Genomic DNA, 19,756 nt, shown 5'->3' on the forward strand with positions numbered 1-19,756 from the left:
GTCAGGAGAGAGAGTCTCACCGTGGGTGTGCTGCTCTGGTCTGGTGCGTTTCAGTGTTCCCAGAGGTCTGTAGATCACAGCGGAAGAGGACACGTCCCTACACATAGACTTCAACCTGGAGACATACGGTTACACATTCACACACATACGGTAACGAATGCAGTGCATTTGGAAAGTATTCAGACCCCTTGTTCCACATATTGTTAGGTTACAGTCTTATTCTACAGTGGAGGAAAACAATTATTCAAGCCATCTACACAAAGCTGATTCACATCAGGGTCAGACCTGATTAGTATTCAGACCCTTTGCACTGAGACTCAATTGAGCTCAGGTGCATCCTGTTTCCATTCATCATCGATGTTTCTACAACTTGGAGTCCACCTGTAAATGATTTGGAAAGGCTCGCACTTGACCGGTAGAGCCAAACCCAAGCCACGAGGTTGAAGGAATCCTCCGTAGAGCTTCGAGACAGGATTGTGTCGAGGCACAGATCTGGGGAAAGGTACCAAAAAATATCTGCAGTATTGAAGGTCCCCAAGAACACAGTGGTCTCCATCATTCTTCAATGGAAGAAGTTTGGAACCACCAAGACTCTTCCTAGAGCTGGCCGCCCAGTCAGGGAGGTGACCAAGAACCTGATGGTTACTCTGGTAGACCTCCAGAGTTCCTCTGTGGAGATGGGTTAACCTTCCAGAAGGACAACAATCTCTGCAGCACTCCACCAATCAGGCCTTTATGGTAGAGTGGCCAGACGGAAGCCACTCCTCTGTTAAAGGCACGACAGCACGCTTGAAGTTAGCCAAAAGGTAGCTAAAGGATTCTCGGACCATGAGAAACAAGATTGAACTCTTTGGCCTGAATGAATGCCAAGTGTCACGTCTGGAGAAAACCAGGCGCCGCTCATCACCTGGACAATACCATCCCTACGGTGAAGCATGGTGGTGGCAGTATCATGCTATGATGATGTTTTTCAGCGGCAGGGATTGAGAGACTAGTCAGGATCTAGGGAGAGATGAACGGAGCAAAGTACAGAGATATCCTTAGGACATCAGACTGGGGCGAAGGTTCACCTTCCAACAAGACAACGGCCCTAAGCACACAGCCAAGCCAACGCAGGAGTGGCTTTGGGACAAGTCTCTGAATGTCCTTGAGTGGCCCAGCCAGAGCCCGGACCTGATCGAACAGCTCTGGAAAGACCTGAAAATAGCTCCGCAGCGACGTTCCCCATCCAACCCGACAGAGCTTGAGGATCTGCAGAGAAGAATGGGAGAAACTCTACAAATACAGGTGTGCCAAACTTGTAGCATCATACCCAAGAAGACTTGAGGCTATAAACTCTGCCAAAGGTGCTTCAAAGTACTGAGTAAAGGGTCTGAGTACTTATATAAATGTGATATTTTTTAAATATTTGATACATTTGCAAAAATGTCTTGCTTTGTTATTATTGGGGTATGAGGAGAAAAAAAAACATTTAATCAATTCTAGAATAAAATTTAAAACAGCAAGGGTCCTAAACAGCTGCCCTGGAGAATGCCTGATTCTACCTGGATTATGTTGGAGAGGCTTCCATTAAAGAACACCCTCTGTTCTGTTGGACAGGTAACCCTTCATCCACATTATAGCAGGGGGTATAAAGCCATAACACACATGTCTTTCCAGCAGCAGACTATGATCAATCATGTCCAAATCTGCACTGAAGTCTAACAAGACATCCCCCACAATAATTTTATCATCAATTTCTCTCAGCCAATCATCAGTCATTTGTGTAAGTGCTGTGCTTGTTGAATGTCCTTCTCCATAAGCGTGCTGAAAGTCTGTTGTCAATTTGTTTAGGGTGAAACAGCATTGTATCTGGTCAAACACCATTTGTTCCAGAAGTTTACTAAGTGTTGGTGGTAACAGGCTGATTGGTTGGCTATTTGAGCCAGTAAAGGGGGCTTTACTATTCTTAGGTGGCAGAATGACTTTAGCTTCCCTCCAAGCCTGAAGGCACACACTCTCTAGTAGGCTTGGATTGAAGATGTGGCAAATAGGAGTGGCAATATCGTCTTATCATCCTCAGTAACTTTCCATCGAGATTGTCAGACCCTGGTGGCTTGTCGTTGTTGACAGACAACAATAATCACCTCCTAGACACTGACTTTACGGAATTAAAAAGTACAATTTGTGTCTTTCATTATATGGTCAGATATACTTGGATGTGTAGTGTCAGCATTTGTTGCTGGCATATCATCCCTAAGTTTGATTATCTTGCCAATGAAAAGTAATTAAAGTAGGTTGAGATGAATGAGCCATCTGTTTCAATGAATGAAGGAGCAGAGTTGGCTTTTTATCCCAAAAATGTGATTTAAGGTTACCCAAAGCTTTTTACTATCATTCTTTATATCATTTAACTTTGTTTCGTAGTGTAAGGGGTTGGGGTATGGGTATTAGGGCATATGGGTATTAGGGGGTTGGGGCATAATGGGGTATTAGGGGTTGGGGTACGGGTATTAGGGGTTGGGGTATGGTTATTAGGGGTATGGGTATTAGGGGTTGGGGAATGTTGGGGACTGGGGTATTAGGGGTTGGGGAATGTTGGGGAATGGGGTATTAGGGAGTTGGGGTGTGGGTATTAGGGGGTTGGGGTATGGGTATTAGGGGTTGGGGTATGGGTATTAGGGGTTGGGGAATGTTGGGGACTGGGGTATTAGGGAGTTGGGGTATGGGTATTAGGGAGTTGGGGTATGGGTATTAGGGGTTGGGGAATGTTGGGGACTGGGGTATTAGGGAGTTGGGGTATGGGTATTAGGGAGTTGGGGATTGGGGTATTAGGGAGTTGGGGATTGGGGTATTAGGGGTTGGGGATTGGGGTATTAGGAGTTGGGGATTGGGGTATTAAGGGGTTGGGGTAAGGGTATTAGGGGGTTGGGGCATAATGGGATTGGGGTATTAGGGGTTGGGGCATAATGGGGTATTAGGGGGTTGGGGATTGGGGTATTAGGGGTTGGGGTATGGGTATTAGGGGTTGGGGAATGTTGGGGACTGGGGTATTAGGGGTTGGGGTAAGGGTATTAGGGGTTGGGGTAAGGGTATTAGGGGGTTGGGGTAAGGGTATTAGGGGTTGGGGTAAGGGTATTAGGGGTTGGGGTAAGGGTATTAGGGGGTTGGGGTAAGGGTATTAGGGGTTGGGGTATGGGTATTAGGGGTTGGGGTATTAGGGGTATGGGTATTAGGGGTTGGGGTATTAGGGGTTGGGGTATGGGTATTAGGGGTTGGGGTAAGGGTATTAGGGGTTGGGGTAAGGGTATTAGGGGTTGGGGTAAGGGTATTAGGGGTTGGGGTAAGGGTATTAGGGGTTGGGGGTAAGGGTATTAGGGGGTTGGGGTACGGGTATTACGGGGTTGGGGTACGGGTATTAGGGGTTGGGGTACGGGTATTAGGGGGTTGGGGTACGGGTATTAGGGGTTGGGGTATGGGTATTAGGGGGTTGGGGTACGGGTATTAGGGGTTGGGGTATGGGTATTAGGGGTTGGGGCATAATGGGGTATTAGGGGTTGGGGAATGTTGGGGACTGGGGTATTAGGGGGTTGGGGTATGGGTATTAGGGGTTGGGGCATAATGGGGTATTAGGGGGTTGGGGTATGGGTATTAGGGGGTTGGGGCATAATGGGGTATTAGGGAGTTGGGGTGTAGAGAAGACATTCAGTGTATAGAGGATGACTGGCTCACAGCTCCGTGACATCAGCGTAAGTTCGGCCAATAGGAATGACACTGGGGTAGATGTTGATTGGCTGGAGATAAGACAGGAAGTCTTTAATCTGGAAACAGGAAGAAGAGAAGAGTATCACACAGAGGCAGACAGGCACAGACCGAGGCAGACAGACAGATAGGCAGGCAGGTGTCTCACCTCAGAGTAGGATGAGTGGAAGGAAAAGCAGGCTCTGTAGGAACTGGCACCTGTCCTGAAAACATTACACATCTGTGTAAGATAATGTGTGTGTGTTTCTCTGAGTGTGTGTGTGTGTGTGTGTGTGTGTGTGTGTGTGTGTGTGTGTGTGTGTGTGTGTGTGTGTGTGTGTGTGTGTGTGTGTGTGTGTGTGTGTGTGTGTGTGTGTGTGTGTGTGTGTGTGTGTTTCTCTGAGCGTGTGTGTGTTTCTCTGAGTGTGAGTGTGTTTCTCTGAGTGTGAGTGTGTGTGTGTTTCTCTGAGTGTGAGTGTGTGTGTGTGTTTCTCTGTGTGTGTGTGTTTCTCTGAGTGTGAGTGTGTGTGTGTATGTGTGTGTTTCTCTGAGTGTGAGTGTGTGTTTGTGTGTTTCTGAGTGTGTGTACCTGATGATAACCTTAGTCCTCTGGGTTCTCTCTCTGTGTACCTGATGATAACCTTAGTCCTCTGGGTTCTCTGTGTGTGTACCTGATGATAACCTTAGTCATCTGTGTTCTCTCTGTGTGTACCTGATGATAACCTTAGTCCTCTGGGTTCTCTCTGTGTGTACCTGATGATAACCTTAGTCCTCTGTGTTCTCTCTGTGTGTACCTGATGATAACCTTAGTCCTCTGGGTTCTCTCTGTGTGTACCTGATAACCTTAGTCCTCTGGGTTCTCTCTGTGTGTGTGTGTACCTGATGATAACCTTAGTCCTCTGGGTTCTCTCTGTGTGTGTACCTGATGATAACCTTAGTCCTCTGGGTTCTCTCTGTGTGTGTACCTGATGATAACCTTAGTCCTCTGGGTTCTCTCTGTGTGTGTACCTGATGATAACCTTAATCCTCTGGGTTCTCTCTGTGTGTGTACCTGATGATAACCTTAGTCCTCTGGGTTCTCTCTCCAAACCACATAGTGGAGGGTTTGATACTGATGATGTTTAGAGGAGTCCCATCTGATGCTGAGGAGCCACACGGCAGCCTGCTGGCAGGAACAAACCCCTCCTCCTACACAACGACATGTTTCTATTGGTTAGGGCTCCTCCTCCTACACAACGACATGTTTCTATTGGTTAGGGCTCCTCCTCCTACACAACGACATGTTTCTATTGGTTAGGGCTCCTCCTCCTACACAACAACATGTTTCTATTGGTTAGGGCTCCTCCTCCTACACAACAACATGTTTCTATTGGTTGGCTCCTCCTCCTACACAACAACATGTTTCTATTGGTTAGGGCTCCTCCTCCTACACAACAACATGTTTCTATTGGTTAGGGCTCCTCCTCCTACACAACAACATGTTTCTATTGGTTAGGGCTCCTCCTCCTACACAACAACATGTTTCTATTGGTTAGGGCTCCTCCTCCTACACAACATGTTTCTATTGGTTAGGGCTCCTCCTCCTACACAACAACATGTTTCTATTGGTTAGGGCTCCTCCTCCTACACAACGACATGTTTATATTGGTTAGGGCTCCTCATCCTACACAACAACATGTTTCTATTGGTTAGGGCTCCTCCTCCTACACAACAACATGTTTCTATTGGTTAGGGCTCCTCATCCTACACAACAACATGTTTCTATTGGTTAGGGCTCCTCATCCTACACAACAACATGTTTCTATTGGTTAGGGCTCCTCCTCCTACACAACAACATGTTTCTATTGGTTAGGGCTCCTCCTCCTACACAACAACATGTTTCTATTGGTTAGGGCTCCTCCTCCTACACAACAACATGTTTCTATTGGTTAGGGCTCCTCCTCCTACACAACGACATGTTTCTATTGGTTAGGGCTCCTCATCCTACACCACGACATGTTTCCATTGGTTAGAGCTCCTCATCCTACACCACGACATGTTTCCATTGGTCAGGACTCCTCATCCTACACCACAACATGTTTCCATTGGTCAGGACTCCTCATCCTACACCACAACATGTTTCCATTGGTCAGACTCCATCCTCCCACAACATGTTTCCATTGGTCACTCCTCAACAACATGTTTCCATTGGTCAGGACTCCTCATCCTACACCACAACATGTTTCCATTGGTCAGGACTCCTCATCCTACACCACAACATGTTTCCATTGGTCAGGACTCCTCATCCTACACCACAACATGTTTCCATTGGTCAGGACTCCTCATCCTACACCACAACATGTTTCCATTGGTCAGGACTCCTCATCCTACACCACAACATGTTTCCATTGGTCAGGACTCCTCATCCTACACCACAACATGTTTCCATTGGTCAGGACTCCTCATCCTACACCACAACATGTTTCCATTGGTCAGGACTCCTCATCCTACACCACAACATGTTTCCATTGGTCAGGACTCCTCATCCTACACCACAACATGTTTCCATTGGTCAGGACTCCTCATCCTACACCACAACATGTTTCCATTGGTTAGGGGTTTCTAAGAGAAAGGGGGCGTGTAACAGCGTTACCTTGGGGTGCCGGCAGGCATGGATCTGAGTGGCTCGATCCGTGGTCACATGACTCAGAATCTCTGGCATCTTCTTAAACATGTCCAGGCTTTTGACATGAATCTACAACACACACCATGTGTCATTATTTGTCATGCTTAACAAAGTGTGTGTTTAAAATAAATCTTATTTGGTATCGGTGTCCCATCCATGGGACAGTTGAGCTAACGTAGGCCAATGTGATTAGTATGAGGTTGTAAGTAACAAGAACAGTCATATCTGATAGTCAGAAAGCTTAAATTCTTGTTCATCTAACTGTACTGTCCAATGTACAGTAGCTGTTACAGTGAAATAATATCATGCTATTGTCTGAGAACTTAGTTATTAATAAACAAATTAGGCACATTTGGGCAGTCTTGATACAACATTTTAAAGAAATGCAATGGTTCATTGGATCAGTCTAAAACTGTGCACATACTGCTGCCATCTAGTGGCCAAAATCTAAATGTCACCTGGGCTGGAATAATACATTATGGCCTTTCTCTTGCATTTTAAAGATAAATGGTACAAAAAAAGTTATTTCTTTGTGTTGTTATTCTCCTACATTCATTTCACATTTCCACAAACGTCAAAGTGTTTCCTTTCAAATGGAACCAAGAATATCCTTTCTTCCTGAGCTACAGACAGTTAGATTTGGGTATGTTATTTTAGGTGGAAATTGAAAAAGGGGGCGGATCCTTAAGAGGTTTTTTAAGTGTTGGTCACCTACCTGTGTGTGAAACTCGTCCCCCAGGTTAGTGAAGAGGTATTCATATCCATATGCAGCTTTACAATTCAGCCACACTGTATGGTACACACTCCTACTGACCCAGTCCTGTACCAGCCCCCGGATAGCATGTAGACACGTCTCCTACACACACACACACACACACACACACACACACACACACACACTCCTGTACCAGCCCCCGGATAGGCATGTAGACACGTCTCCTACACACACACTCTGCAGCTCTCTCTCTCTCCCCCTGTAGCTCTCTCTAGCTCTCTCTCTGTGTAGCTCTCGCTCTCTCCCCTCTCTCTTGCTCTATAGATCTCTCCCTGTGTAGCTCTCTCTCTCTCTCTGTGTAGCTCTCTGTGTAGATCTCTCTCTGTGTAGCTCTCTGTGTAGCTCTCTCTCTCTGTGTGTAGCTCTCTCTCTCTCTCTGTGTAGCTCTCTCTCTGTGTAGCTCTCTCTCTCTGTGTAGCTCTCTCTCTCTCTCTGTGTAGCTCTCTCTCTCTCTCTGTGTAGTGCTCTCTCTCTGTGTGTAGCTCTCTCTCTCTCTGTGTAGCGCTCTCTCTCTGTGTGTAGCGCTCTCTCTCTGTGTGTAGCTCTCTCTCTCTCTCTGTGTGTAGCTCTCTCTCTCTCTCTGTGTGTAGCTCTCTCTCTCTCTCTCTGTGTGTAGCTCTCTCTCTCTCTCTGTGTGTAGCTCTCTCTCTCTCTGTGTGTGTAGCTCTCTCTCTCTCTGTGTGTAGCTCTCTCTCTCTCTCTGTGTGTAGCTCTCTCTCTCTCTCTGTGTAGCTCTCTCTCTCTGTGTGTGTAGCTCTCTCTCTCTCTCTGTGTGTAGCTCTCTCTCTCTCTGTGTGTGTAGCTCTCTCTCTGTGTAGTGCTCTCTCTCTCTGTGTAGTGCTCTCTCTCTCTCTGTGTGTAGCTCTCTCTCTCTCTCTCTGTGTGTAGCTCTCTCTCTCTGTGTAGCTCTCTCTCTCTCTGTAGCTCTCTGTGTAGCTCTCTCTCTCTGTGTAGTGCTCTCTCTCTCTGTGTAGTGCTCTCTCTCTCTCTGTGTAGCGCTCTCTCGCTCTGTGTAGCGCTCTCTCGCTCTGTGTAGCTCTCTCTCTCTGTGTAGCTCTCTCTCTGTGTGTAGCTCTCTCTCTCTGTGTGTAGCTCTCTCTCTCTGTGTGTAGCTCTCTCTCTCTCTCTCTGTGTAGCTCTCTCTCTCTCTCTCTGTGTAGCTCTCTCTCTCTCTCTCTCTGTAGCTCTCTCTCTCTGTGTGTAGCTCTCTCTCTCTCTCTGTGTAGCTCTCTCTCTGTGTAGCTCTCTCTCTGTGTGTAGCTCTCTCTCTCTGTGTGTGTAGCTCTCTCTCTCTCTGTGTAGTGCTCTCTCTCTCTCTGTGTAGTGCTCTCTCTCTCTCTCTCTCTGTGTAGCTCTCTCTCTCTCTCTCTCTCTGTGTGTAGCTCTCTCTCTCTCTCTCTGTGTGTAGCTCTCTCTCTCTCTGTGTGTAGCTCTCTCTCTCTCTCTGTGTAGCTCTCTCTCTCTCTCTGTGTGTAGCGCTCTCTCTCTCTCTGTGTGTAGCGCTCTCTCTCTCTGTGTGTAGCGCTCTCTCTCTGTGTGTAGCTCTCTCTCTCTGTGTGTAGCTCTCTCTCTCTGTGTGTAGCTCTCTCTCTCTGTGTGTAGCTCTCTCTCTCTCTGTGTAGCTCTCTCTCTCTGTGTGTAGCTCTCTCTCTCTGTGTAGCTCTCTGTGTAGCGCTCTGTGTAGCTCTCTGTGTAGTGCTCTCTCTCTCTCTGTGTATCTCTCTCTCTGTGTGTAGCTCTCTCTCTCTCTGTGTGTAGCTCTCTCTCTCTCTCTCTCTCTCTCTCTGTGTGTAGCTCTCTCTCTGTGTGTGTAGCTCTCTCTCTGTGTGTGTAGCTCTCTCTCTCTGTGTGTAGCTCTCTCTCTCTGTGTGTAGCTCTCTCTCTCTGTGTGTAGCTCTCTCTCTCTCTGTGTAGCTCTCTCTCTCTGTGTAGCTCTCTGTGTAGCTCTCTGTGTAGCTCTCTCTCTCTGTGTAGTGCTCTCTCTCTCTGTGTAGCGCTCTCTCTCTCTCTCTCTGTGTAGCGCTCTCTCGCTCTGTGTAGCGCTCTCTCTCTCTGTGTGTAGCTCTCTCTCTCTCTGTGTGTAGCTCGCTCTCTCTCTCTCTGTGTGTAGCTCGCTCTCTCTCTCTCTGTGTGTAGCTCGCTCTCTCTCTCTCTGTGTGTAGCTCGCTCTCTCTCTCTCTGTGTGTAGCTCGCTCTCTCTCTCTCTGTGTGTAGCTCGCTCTCTCTCTCTCTGTGTGTAGCTCGCTCTCTCTCTCTCTGTCTGTCTGTAGCTCGCTCTCTCTCTCTCTGTCTGTGTGTAGCTCTCTCTCTCTGTGTGTAGCTCTCTCTCTCTGTGTGTAGCTCTCTCTCTCTGTGTGTAGCTCTCTCTCTCTCTCTCTCTGTGTAGTGCTCTCTCTCTCTCTCTGTGTAGTGCTCTCTCTCTCTCTCTCTGTGTAGTGCTCTCTCTCTCTCTCTCTGTGTAGCTCTCTCTCTCTCTCTCTGTGTAGCTCTCTCTCTCTCTCTGTGTAGCTCTCTCTCTCTCTCTGTGTGTAGCTCTCTCTCTCTGTGTGTAGCTCTCTCTCTGTGTGTAGCTCTCTCTCTGTGTAGCTCTCTCTCTCTCTCTGTGTAGCTCTCTCTCTCTCTCTGTGTAGCTCTCTCTCTCTCTCTGTGTAGCTCTCTCTCTCTCTGTAGCTCTCTCTGTGTGTAGCTCTCTCTCTGTGTGTAGCTCTCTCTCTCTCTGTGTAGCTCTCTCTCTCTGTGTAGCTCTCTCTCTCTGTGTAGCTCTCTCTCTCTGTGTAGCTCTCTGTGTAGTGCTCTCTCTCTGTGTAGCGCTCTCTCTCTCTCTGTGTAGCGCTCTCTCTCGCTCTGTGTAGCGCTCTCTCGCTCTGTGTAGCGCTCTCTCGCTCTGTGTAGCGCTCTCTCGCTCTGTGTAGCTCTCTCTCTCTCTGTGTAGCTCTCTCTCTCTGTGTGTAGCTCTCTCTCTCTCTGTGTGTAGCTCTCTCTCTCTCTGTGTGTAGCTCTCTCTCTCTCTGTGTGTAGCTCTCTCTCTCTCTCTGTGTAGCTCTCTCTCTCTCTCTCTCTGTGTAGCTCTCTCTCTCTCTCTCTCTGTGTGTGTAGCTCTCTCTCTCTCTCTGTGTGTAGCTCTCTCTCTCTGTGTGTAGCTCTCTCTCTGTGTGTAGCTCTCTCTCTGTGTGTAGCTCTCTCTCTCTCTGTGTGTAGCTCTCTCTCTCTCTGTGTGTAGCTCTCTCTCTCTCTGTGTGTAGCTCTCTCTCTCTCTGTGTGTGTAGCTCTCTCTCTCTCTCTCTGTGTGTGTAGCTCTCTCTCTCTCTCTCTGTGTGTAGCTCTCTCTCTCTCTGTGTGTAGCTCTCTCTCTCTCTCTGTGTAGCTCTCTCTCTCTCTGTGTATCTCTCTCTCTCTCTCTGTAGCTCTCTCGCTCTCTCTGTGTAGCTCTCGCTCTCTCTGTGTGTAGCTCTCGCTCTCTCTGTGTGTAGCTCTCTCTCTCTCTCTGTGTAGCTCTCTCTCTCTCTCTGTGTGTAGCTCTCTCTGTGTGTAGCTCTCTCTCTGTGTGTAGCTCTCTCTCTCTCTGTGTGTAGCTCTCTCTCTCTCTGTGTGTAGCTCTCTCTCTCTCTCTCTGTGTAGCTCTCTCTCTCTCTGTGTAGCTCTCTCTCTGTGTGTAGCTCTCTCTCTCTCTGTGTGTAGCTCTCTCTCTCTCTGTGTGTAGCTCTCTCTCTCTGTGTAGCTCTCTCTCTCTCTCTGTGTAGCTCTCTGTGTGTCTCTCTCTCTCTCTGTGTATCTCTCTGTGTGTAGCTCTCTCTCTCTGTGTAGCTCTCTGTGTATCTCTCTGTGTGTAGCTCTCTCCCTCTGTGTAGCTCTCTCTCCCTCTGTGTAGCTCTCTCCCTCTGTGTAGCTCTCTGTGTGTAGCTCTCTGTGTGTAGCTCTCTCTCTCTGTGTGTAGCTCTCTCTCTCTGTGTGTAGCTCTCTCTCTGTGTGTGTAGCTCTCTCTCTCTGTGTAGCTCTCTGTGTGTAGCTCTCTCTCTCTGTGTAGCTCTCTCTCTCTGTGTATCTCTCTGTGTGTAGCTCTCTCTCTCTGTATGTAGCTCTCTCTCTCTGTGTGTAGCTCTCCCTCTCTGTGTGTAGCTCTCCCTCTGTGTGTAGCTCTCCCTCTCTTTGTGTAGCTCTCTCTCTCTCTGTGTAGCTCTCTCTGTGTAGCTCTCTCTCTGTGTAGCTCTCTCTGTGTGTAGCTCTCTCTCTCTCTCTCTGTGTAGCTCTCTCGCTCTCTCTGTGTGTAGCTCTCTCTCTCTCTGTGTAGCTCTCTGTGTGTAGCTCTCTCTCTCTCTGTGTAGCTCTCCCTCTCTTTGTGTAGCTCTCCCTCTCTCTGTGTAGCTCTATCTCTCTCTGTGTAGCTCTCTCTCTGTGTGTAGCTCTATCTCTCTGTGTAGCTCTCTGTGCGTAGCTCTCTCTCTCTCTGTGCGTAGCTCTCTCTCTCTCTGTGCATAGCTCTCTCTCTCTCTGTGCGTAGCTCTCTCTCTCTCTGTGCGTAGCTCTCTCTCTCTCTGTGCGTAGCTCTCTCTCTCTCTGTGCGTAGCTCTCTCTCTCTCTGTGCGTAGCTCTCTCTCTCTGTGCGTAGCTCTCTCTCTCTCTGTGCGTAGCTCTCTCTCTCTGTGCGTAGCTCTCTCTCTCTCTCTCTGTGCGTAGCTCTCTCTCTCTCTCTCTGTGCGTAGCTCTCTCTCTCTGTGCGTAGCTCTCTCTCTCTCTGTGTGTAGCTCTCTCTCTCTCTGTGTGTAGCTCTCTCTCTCTCTGTGTGTAGCTCTCTCTCTGTGTGTAGCTCTCTCTCTCTCTCTGTGTGTAGCTCTCTCTCTCTCTGTGTGTAGCTCTCTCTCTCTCTCTCTCTCTGCGTAGCTCTCTCTCTCTCTGTGTGTAGCTCTCTCTCTCTCTCTGTAGCTCTCTCTCTCTCTGTGTGTAGCTCTCTCTCTCTCTGTGTGTAGCTCTCTCTCTCTCTGTGCGTAGCTCTCTCTCTGTGCGTAGCTCTCTCTCTCTCTGTGTGTGTAGCTCTCTCTCTCTCTGTGTAGCTCTCTCTCTCTCTGTGTGTAGCTCTCTCTCTCTCTGTGTAGCTCTCTGTGTAGCTCTATCTCTCTGTGTAGCTCTCTGTGCGTAGCTCTCTCTCTTTCTGTGTGTAGCTCTCTCTCTCTCTGTGCGTAGCTCTCTCTCTCTGTGCGTAGCTCTCTCTCTCTCTGTGCGTAGCTCTCTCTGTGCGTAGCTCTCTCTCTGTGCGTAGCTCTCTCTCTCTGCGTAGCTCTCTCTCTCTGTGCGTAGCTCTCTCTCTCTCTGTGCGTAGCTCTCTCTCTCTCTGTGCGTAGCTCTCTCTCTCTCTCTGTGCGTAGCTCTCTCTCTCTCTGTGTGTAGCTCTCTCTCTCTCTCTGTGTGTAGCTCTCTCTCTCTCTCTCTGTGTGTAGCTCTCTCTCTCTCTCTCTGTGCGTAGCTCTCTCTCTCTCTGTGCGTAGCTCTCTCTCTCTCTGTGCGTAGCTCTCTCTCTCTGTAGCTCTCTCTCTCTCTGCTAGCTCTCTCTCTGTAGCTCTCTCTCTCTGTGTGTAGCTCTCTCTCTCTCTGTGTGTAGCTCTCTCTCTCTCTGTGCGTAGCTCTCTCTCTCTCTGTGCGTAGCTCTCTCTCTCTCTGTGCGTAGCTCTCTCTCTCTCTGTGCGTAGCTCTCTCTCTCTCTGTAGCTCTCTCTCTCTGTGTGTAGCTCTCTCTCACAGAGTGTGTAGCTCTCTCTCTCTCTCTGTGTGAGAGAGAGCTCGCACAGAGAGAGAAAGAGCTACTCTGAGAGAAAGAGCTACGCACAGAGAGAGAGAGAGCTACTCTCAGAGTCTGTGTGAGCTACGCACAGAGAGAGAGAGAGCTCTCACAGTGTAGAGAGAGAGCTCTCTCTCTGTGTAGTGTGAGCTACACACAGAGAGCTACACACAGAGAGAGAGCTCTCACACAGAGGAGAGAGCTACACACAGAGAGAGAGAGCTCACTGTGAGAGAGAGAGCTACACTCTCTCTCTCAGAGAGATGAGAGAGCTCTCACTCAGAGAGAGAGGGCTGTGTAGCTCTCTCTCTCTGTGTGTAGCTCTCTCTCTCTCTGTGTAGCTCTCTGTGTATCTCTCTGTGTGTAGCTCTCGCTCTCTCTGTGTAGCTCTCTGTGTATCTCTCTCTGTGTAGCTCTCTGTGTATCTCTCTGTGTGTGTAGCTCTCTCTCTGTGTAGCTCTCTGTGCGTAGCTCTCTCTCTCTCTGTGCGTAGCTCTCTCTCTCTCTGTGCGTAGCTCTCTCTCTCTCTGTGCGTAGCTCTCTCTCTCTCTGTGCGTAGCTCTCTCTCTCTCTGTGCGTAGCTCTCTCTCTCTGTGCGTAGCTCTCTCTCTCTGTGCGTAGCTCTCTCTCTCTCTCTGTGCGTAGCTCTCTCTCTCTCTCTGTGCGTAGCTCTCTCTCTCTGTGCGTAGCTCTCTCTCTCTGTGTGCGTAGCTCTCTCTCTCTCTGTGTGTGTAGCTCTCTCTCTCTCTCTGTGTGTGTAGCTCTCTCTCTCTCTCTCTGCGTGTAGCTCTCTCTGTGTGTAGCTCTCTCTCTCCCTCTCTGCGTGTAGCTCTCTCTCTCTCTCTGCGTGTAGCTCTCTCTCTCTCTCTCTCTCTCTGCGTGTAGCTCTCTCTCTCTCTCTCTCTCTGCGTGTAGCTCTCTCTGTGTGTAGCTCTCTCTCTCCCTCTCTGCGTGTAGCTCTCTCTCTCTCTCTGCGTGTAGCTCTCTCTCTCTCTCTGCGTGTAGCTCTCTCTCTCTGCGTGTAGCTCTCTCTCTCTGCGTGTAGCTCTCTCTCTCTGCGTGTAGCTCTCTCTCTCTGCGTGTAGCTCTCTCTCTCTGCGTGTAGCTCTCTCTCTCTGCGTGTAGCTCTCTCTCTCTGCGTGTAGCTCTCTCTCTCTGCGTGTAGCTCTCTCTCTCTGCGTGTAGCTCTCTCTCTCTGCGTGTAGCTCTCTCTCTCCCTCTCTGCGTGTAGCTCTCTTTCTCTCTGCGTGTAGCTCTCTCTCTCTCTCTCTGCGTGTAGGTCTCTCTCTCTCTCTGCGTGTAGCTCTCTCTCTCTCTCTCTCTCTCTCTCTGCGTGTAGCTCTCTCTCTCTCTCTCTCTCTCTCTCTCTCTCGTGTAGCTCTCTCTCTCTCTCTCTCTCTGCGTAGCTCTCTCTCTCTCTGCGTAGCTCTCTCTCTCTGCGTGTAGCTCTCTCTCTCTCTCTGCGTGTAGCTCTCTCTCTCTCTCTGCGTGTAGCTCTCTCTCTCTCTCTGCGTGTAGCTCTCTCTCTCTCTCTGCGTGTAGCTCTCTCTCTCTCTCTGCGTGTAGCTCTCTCTCTCTCTGCGTGTAGCTCTCTCTCTCTCTACGTGTAGCTCTCTCTCTCTGCGTGTAGCTCTCTCTCTCTGCGCGTAGCTCTCTCTCTCCCTCTGTGTAGCTCTCTCTCTCTGTGTGTAGCTCTCTCTCTCTGTGTGTAGCTCTCTCTCTCTGTGTGTAGCTCTCTGTGCGTAGCTCTCTCTCTCTCTGTGCGTAGCTCTCTCTCTCTGTGCGTAGCTCTCTCTCTCTCTGTGCGTAGCTCTCTCTCTCTCTGTGCGTAGCTCTCTCTCTCTCTGTGCGTAGCTCTCTCTCTCTCTGTGCGTAGCTCTCTCTCTCTCTGTGCGTAGCTCTCTCTGTGCGTAGCTCTCTCTCTCTCTGTGCGTAGCTCTCTCTCTCTCTCTGTGCGTGGCTCTCTCTCTCTCTCTGTGTGTGTAGCTCTCTCTCTCTGTGTGTGTAGCTCTCTCTCTCTCTCTCTGTGTGTAGCTCTCTCTCTCTCTCTCTGTGTGTAGCTCTCTCTCTCTCTCTCTCTCTGCGTGTAGCTCTCTCTCTCTCTCTGTGTAGCTCTCTCTCTCTCTCTCTCTCTCTCTCTGCGTGTAGCTCTCTCTCTCTCTGCGTGTAGCTCTCTCTCTCTCTGTAGCTCTCTCTCTCTCTCGTGTAGCTCTCTCTCTCTCTGCGTGTAGCTCTCTCTCTCTCTCGTGTAGCTCTCTCTCTCTCTGCGTGTAGCTCTCTCTCTCTCTGCGTGTAGCTCTCTCTCTCTGCGTGTAGCTCTCTCTCTCTCTGCGTGTAGCTCTCTCTCTCTCTGCGTGTAGCTCTCTCTCTCTCTCTCGTGTCTCTGCGTGTAGCTCTCTCTCTCTCTCTGCGTGTAGCTCTCTCTCTCTCTCTGCGTGTAGCTCTCTCTGCGTGTAGCTCTCTCTCTCTGCGTGTAGCTCTCTCTCTCTCTCTGCGTGTAGCTCTCTCTCTCTCTCTGCGTGTAGCTCTCTCTCTCTCTCTGCGTGTAGCTCTCTCTCTCTCTCTCTGCGTGTAGCTCTCTCTCTCTCTGCGTGTAGCTCTCTCTCTCTCTGCGTGTAGCTCTCTCTCTCTGCGTGTAGCTCTCTCTCTCTCTCTGCGTGTAGCTCTCTCTCTCTCTCTCTGCGTGTAGCTCTCTCTGCGTGTAGCTCTCTCTCTCTCTGCGTGTAGCTCTCTCTCTCTCTCTGCGTGTAGCTCTCTCTCTCTCTGCGTGTAGCTCTCTCTCTCTCTGCGTGTAGCTCTCTCTCTCTCTGCGTGTAGCTCTCTCTCTCTCTGCGTGTAGCTCTCTCTCTCTGCGTGTAGCTCTCTCTCTCTGCGTGTAGCTCTCTCTCTGCGTGTAGCTCTCTCTCTCTGCGTGTAGCTCTCTCTCTCTGCGTGTAGCTCTCTCTCTCTCTCTGTGTAGTGCTCTCAGAATCCCACACACTCACCCTGCTGGGGATCTGGTAGAAGCGAGGGTCGTAAAAGGTGGAGTCCAGATACACACTCTTGATGTCTTTCACCCTGAAACGACACAGCACACTGTCTGGCATTGGAACTGAGGACCACTGTATATTGCCTAGGTTTTACTTGGTGTGTTGTCTCCTGTGTGCTGGTTAGGGCTCGGATGACAAGACAGTTTTAGGGTCGAGGAGGTTTAATGATGCTGATTTACAATATGGGCATGAATATCACAGTGGATTATGGTCAACTTTTATAAATGTAGATGTTCCAATCAGTGGCTTGTATGTGTGGAGGCCTGGAGATGCTAAACATGTTTGTTAATTAACGGTCAATTACCGTGAGACGTTGTCATGACCTCCACAGCCCTATATGGGCACATATTGTGAATCTTCAGCATCATCAAACCATCTCCACTATAATCCACTGTCTTGACACCTGGGCCTTCAGCATCATTAAACCATCTCCACTATAATCCACTGTCTTGACACCTGGGCCTTCAGCATCATTAAACCATCTCCACTATAATCCACTGTCTTGTCACATATTGTGAATCTTCAGCATCATCAAACCATCTCCACTATAATCCACTGTCTTGTCACATATTGTGAATCTTCGGCATCATTAAACCATCTCCACTATAATCCACTGTCTTGTCACATATTGTGAATCTTCGGCATCATTAAACCATCTCCACTATAATCCACTGTCTTGTCACATATTGTGAATCTTCGGCATCATTAAACCATCTCCACTATAATCCACTGTCTTGTCACATATTGTGAATCTTCGGCATCATTAAACCATCTCCACTATAATCCACTGTCTTGTCACATATTGTGAATCTTCAGCATCATCAAACCATCTCGACCATAAAACACTAAACTATTCATATTCACTATAATTGTAGGCTAACTCTGAATTTGTTTAATTTAGGCTATACAGGTGTAGTGATCTGCTCTGTATAACAGCACAATCATGTGTTTATCCTGGGGTTGGGCTCATACAGGGCATTTAATGTATTGTATAACAGCACAATCATGTATTTATCCTGGGGTTGGGCTCATACAGGGCATTTAATGTATTGTATTTATCCTGGGGTTGGGCTCATACAGGGCATTTAATGTATTGTATTTATCCTGGGGTTGGGCTCATACAGGGCATTTAATGTATTGTATTTATTCTGGGGTTGGGCTCATACAGGGCATTTAATGTATTGTATTTATCCTGGGGTTGGGCTCATACAGGGCATTTAATGTATTGTATTTATTCTGGGGTTGGGCTCATACAGGGCATTTAATGTATTGTATTTATTCTGGGGTTGGGCTCATACAGGGCATTTAATGTATTGTATTTATTCTGGGGTTGGGCTCATACAGGGCATTTAATGTATTGTATTTATCCTGGGGTTGGGCTCATACAGGGCATTTAATGTATTGTATTTATCCTGGGGTTGGGCTCATACAGGGCATTTAATGTATTGTATTTATTCTGGGGTTGGGCTCATACAGGGCATTTAATGTATTGTATTTATTCTGGGGTTGGGCTCATACAGGGCATTTAATGTATTGTATTTATTCTGGGGTTGGGCTCATACAGGGCATTTAATGTATTGTATTTATTCTGGGGTTGGGCTCATACAGGGCATTTAATGTATTGTATTTATTCTGGGGTTGGGCTCATACAGGGCATTTAATGTATTGTATTTATTCTGGGGTTGGGCTCATACAGGGCATTTAATGTATTGTATTTATCCTGGGGTTGGGCTCATACAGGGCATTTAATGTATTGTATTTATTCTGGGGTTGGGCTCATACAGGGCATTTAATGTATTGTATTTATTGTGGGGTTGGGCTCATACAGGGCATTTAATGTATTGTATTTATTCTGGGGTTGGGCTCATACAGGGCATTTAATGTATTGTATTTATTCTGGGGTTGGGCTCATACAGGGCATTCAAGGTATTCAGACCTCTTGACTTTGACATTTTGTTTTGTTACAGCCTTATTCTACAATGGAGGAAGTTGTTTTTCCCCTCATCAATCTACCCCATAATGACAAAGGAAAAAATTAATTTATTTTTGAAATTTAATTTTAAAAAACATGTTTACATAAGTATTCAGACCCTTTACTCAGTACTTTTGTTGAAGCACCTCTGTCAGATTACAGCCTAGTGTCTTCTTGGGTCTGATGCTACAAGCTTGGCACACCTGTATTTGGGGAGTTTCTCCCATTCTTCTCTGCAGATCCTCTCCAGCTCGGTCAGGTTGAATGGGGAGCATCGCTGCACAGCTATTATCAGGTTTCTCCAGAGATGTTTGATTGGGTTAAATTCCCGGGCCACTCGACATCCAGAGACTTGTCCCGAAGCCACTCCTGGGTTGTCTTGGCTGTGTGCTTAGGTTCGTTGGTCTGTTAGAAGGTGAACCTTCGCCCCAGTCTGATGTCCTGAGTGTATTGGCCAGGTGATGAGCAGCGCCTGGTTCTCCAGACGTGACACTTGGCATTCAGGCCAAAGAGTTCAATCTTGTTTCTCATGGTCTAAGAATCCTTTAGGTGCCTTTTGGCAAATTCCAAGCGGACTGTCATGTGCCTTTTACTGAGGAGTAGCTTCCGTCTGGCCACTCTACCATAAAGGCCTGATAGGTGGAGTGCTGCAGAGATGGTTGTCCTTCTGGAAGTTTAACCCATCTCCACAGAGGAACTCTGGAGCTGTCAGAGCGACCATCGGGTTCTTGGTCACCTCCGTGACTGGGCGGCCAGCTCTAGGAAGAGTCTTGGTGGTTCCAAACTTCTTTCATTGAAGAATGATGGAGACCACTGTGTTCTTGGGGACCTTCAATACTGCAGATATGTTTTGGTACCTTTCCCCAGATCTGTGCCTCGACACAATCCTGTCTCAAAGCTCTACGGAGGATTCCTTCAACCTCGTGGCTTGGGTTTGGCTCTACCTATCAACTGTGGAACCTTACATAGGACATGAGTTGGAAAGGCACACACCTGTCTATCAATTTAATTTACCACAGGTGGATTCCAATCAAGTTGTAGAAACATCAAGGATGATCAATAAAAACAGGACCTGAGCTCTACAGTATGTTGAGTCTCTGATGTAGAAACATCAAGGATGATCAATAAAAACAGGACCTGAGCTCTACAGTATGTTGAGTCTCTGATGTAGAAACATCAAGGATGATCAATAAAAACAGGACCTGAGCTCTACAGTATGTTGAGTCTCTGATGTAGAAACATCAAGGATGATCAATAAAAACAGGACCTGAGCTCTACAGTATGTTGAGTCTCTGATGTAGAAACATCAAGGATGATCAATAAAAACAGGACCTGAGCTCTACAGTATGTTGAGTCTCTGATGTAGAAACATCAAGGATGATCAATAAAAACAGGACCTGAGCTCTACAGTATGTTGAGTCTCTGATGTAGAAACATCAAGGATGATCAATAAAAACAGGACCTGAGCTCTACAGTATGTTGAGTCTCTGATGTAGAAACATCAAGGATGATCAATAAAAACAGGACCTGAGCTCTACAGTATGTTGAGTCTCTGATGTAGAAACATCAAGGATGATCAATAAAAACAGGACCTGAGCTCTACAGTATGTTGAGTCTCTGATGTAGAAACATCAAGGATGATCAATAAAAACAGGACCTGAGCTCTACAGTATGTTGAGTCTCAGAGCAAAGGGTCTGAATACTTACGTAAAGAAGTTATTTGTTTACTTTTAATACATTTGCTAAAATTAACAACTTTTGGCTTTGTAATTATGGGGTCTTGTGTATTGATTAATGAGAGGAAACATTATTCTAAAATGGATTAG

The 19,756-nt window shown here is 47.8% G+C and overlaps 1 protein-coding gene across 5 annotated transcripts in view; it reads right to left on the reverse strand.

The window, feature by feature from the left end:
• Positions 1-19,756, reverse strand: part of LOC124023238 (protein artemis-like) — a 35,024-nt gene that overhangs the window by 2,017 nt on the left and 13,251 nt on the right. For 4 of the 5 annotated variants that reach the window (XM_046337766.1, XM_046337763.1, XM_046337764.1 and 1 more), the window contains exons 7-13: positions 15,914-15,986; positions 7,101-7,241; positions 6,353-6,454; positions 4,772-4,908; positions 3,890-3,944; positions 3,712-3,800; positions 21-115 (exon numbers count right to left, since the gene is read on the reverse strand). In XM_046337766.1, coding sequence (XP_046193722.1) covers positions 21-115; positions 3,712-3,800; positions 3,890-3,944; positions 4,772-4,908; positions 6,353-6,454; positions 7,101-7,241; positions 15,914-15,986 — 692 coding nt within the window. The remainder of the gene's footprint in view (positions 1-20; positions 116-3,711; positions 3,801-3,889; positions 3,945-4,771; positions 4,909-6,352; positions 6,455-7,100; positions 7,242-15,913; positions 15,987-19,756) is intronic. The other variant, XM_046337765.1, reaches the window with a different exon arrangement.

This window comes from Oncorhynchus gorbuscha, unplaced genomic scaffold (genome assembly GCF_021184085.1).
Source record: "Oncorhynchus gorbuscha isolate QuinsamMale2020 ecotype Even-year unplaced genomic scaffold, OgorEven_v1.0 Un_scaffold_1562, whole genome shotgun sequence".
Taxonomy (NCBI): Eukaryota; Metazoa; Chordata; class Actinopteri; order Salmoniformes; family Salmonidae; genus Oncorhynchus; species Oncorhynchus gorbuscha.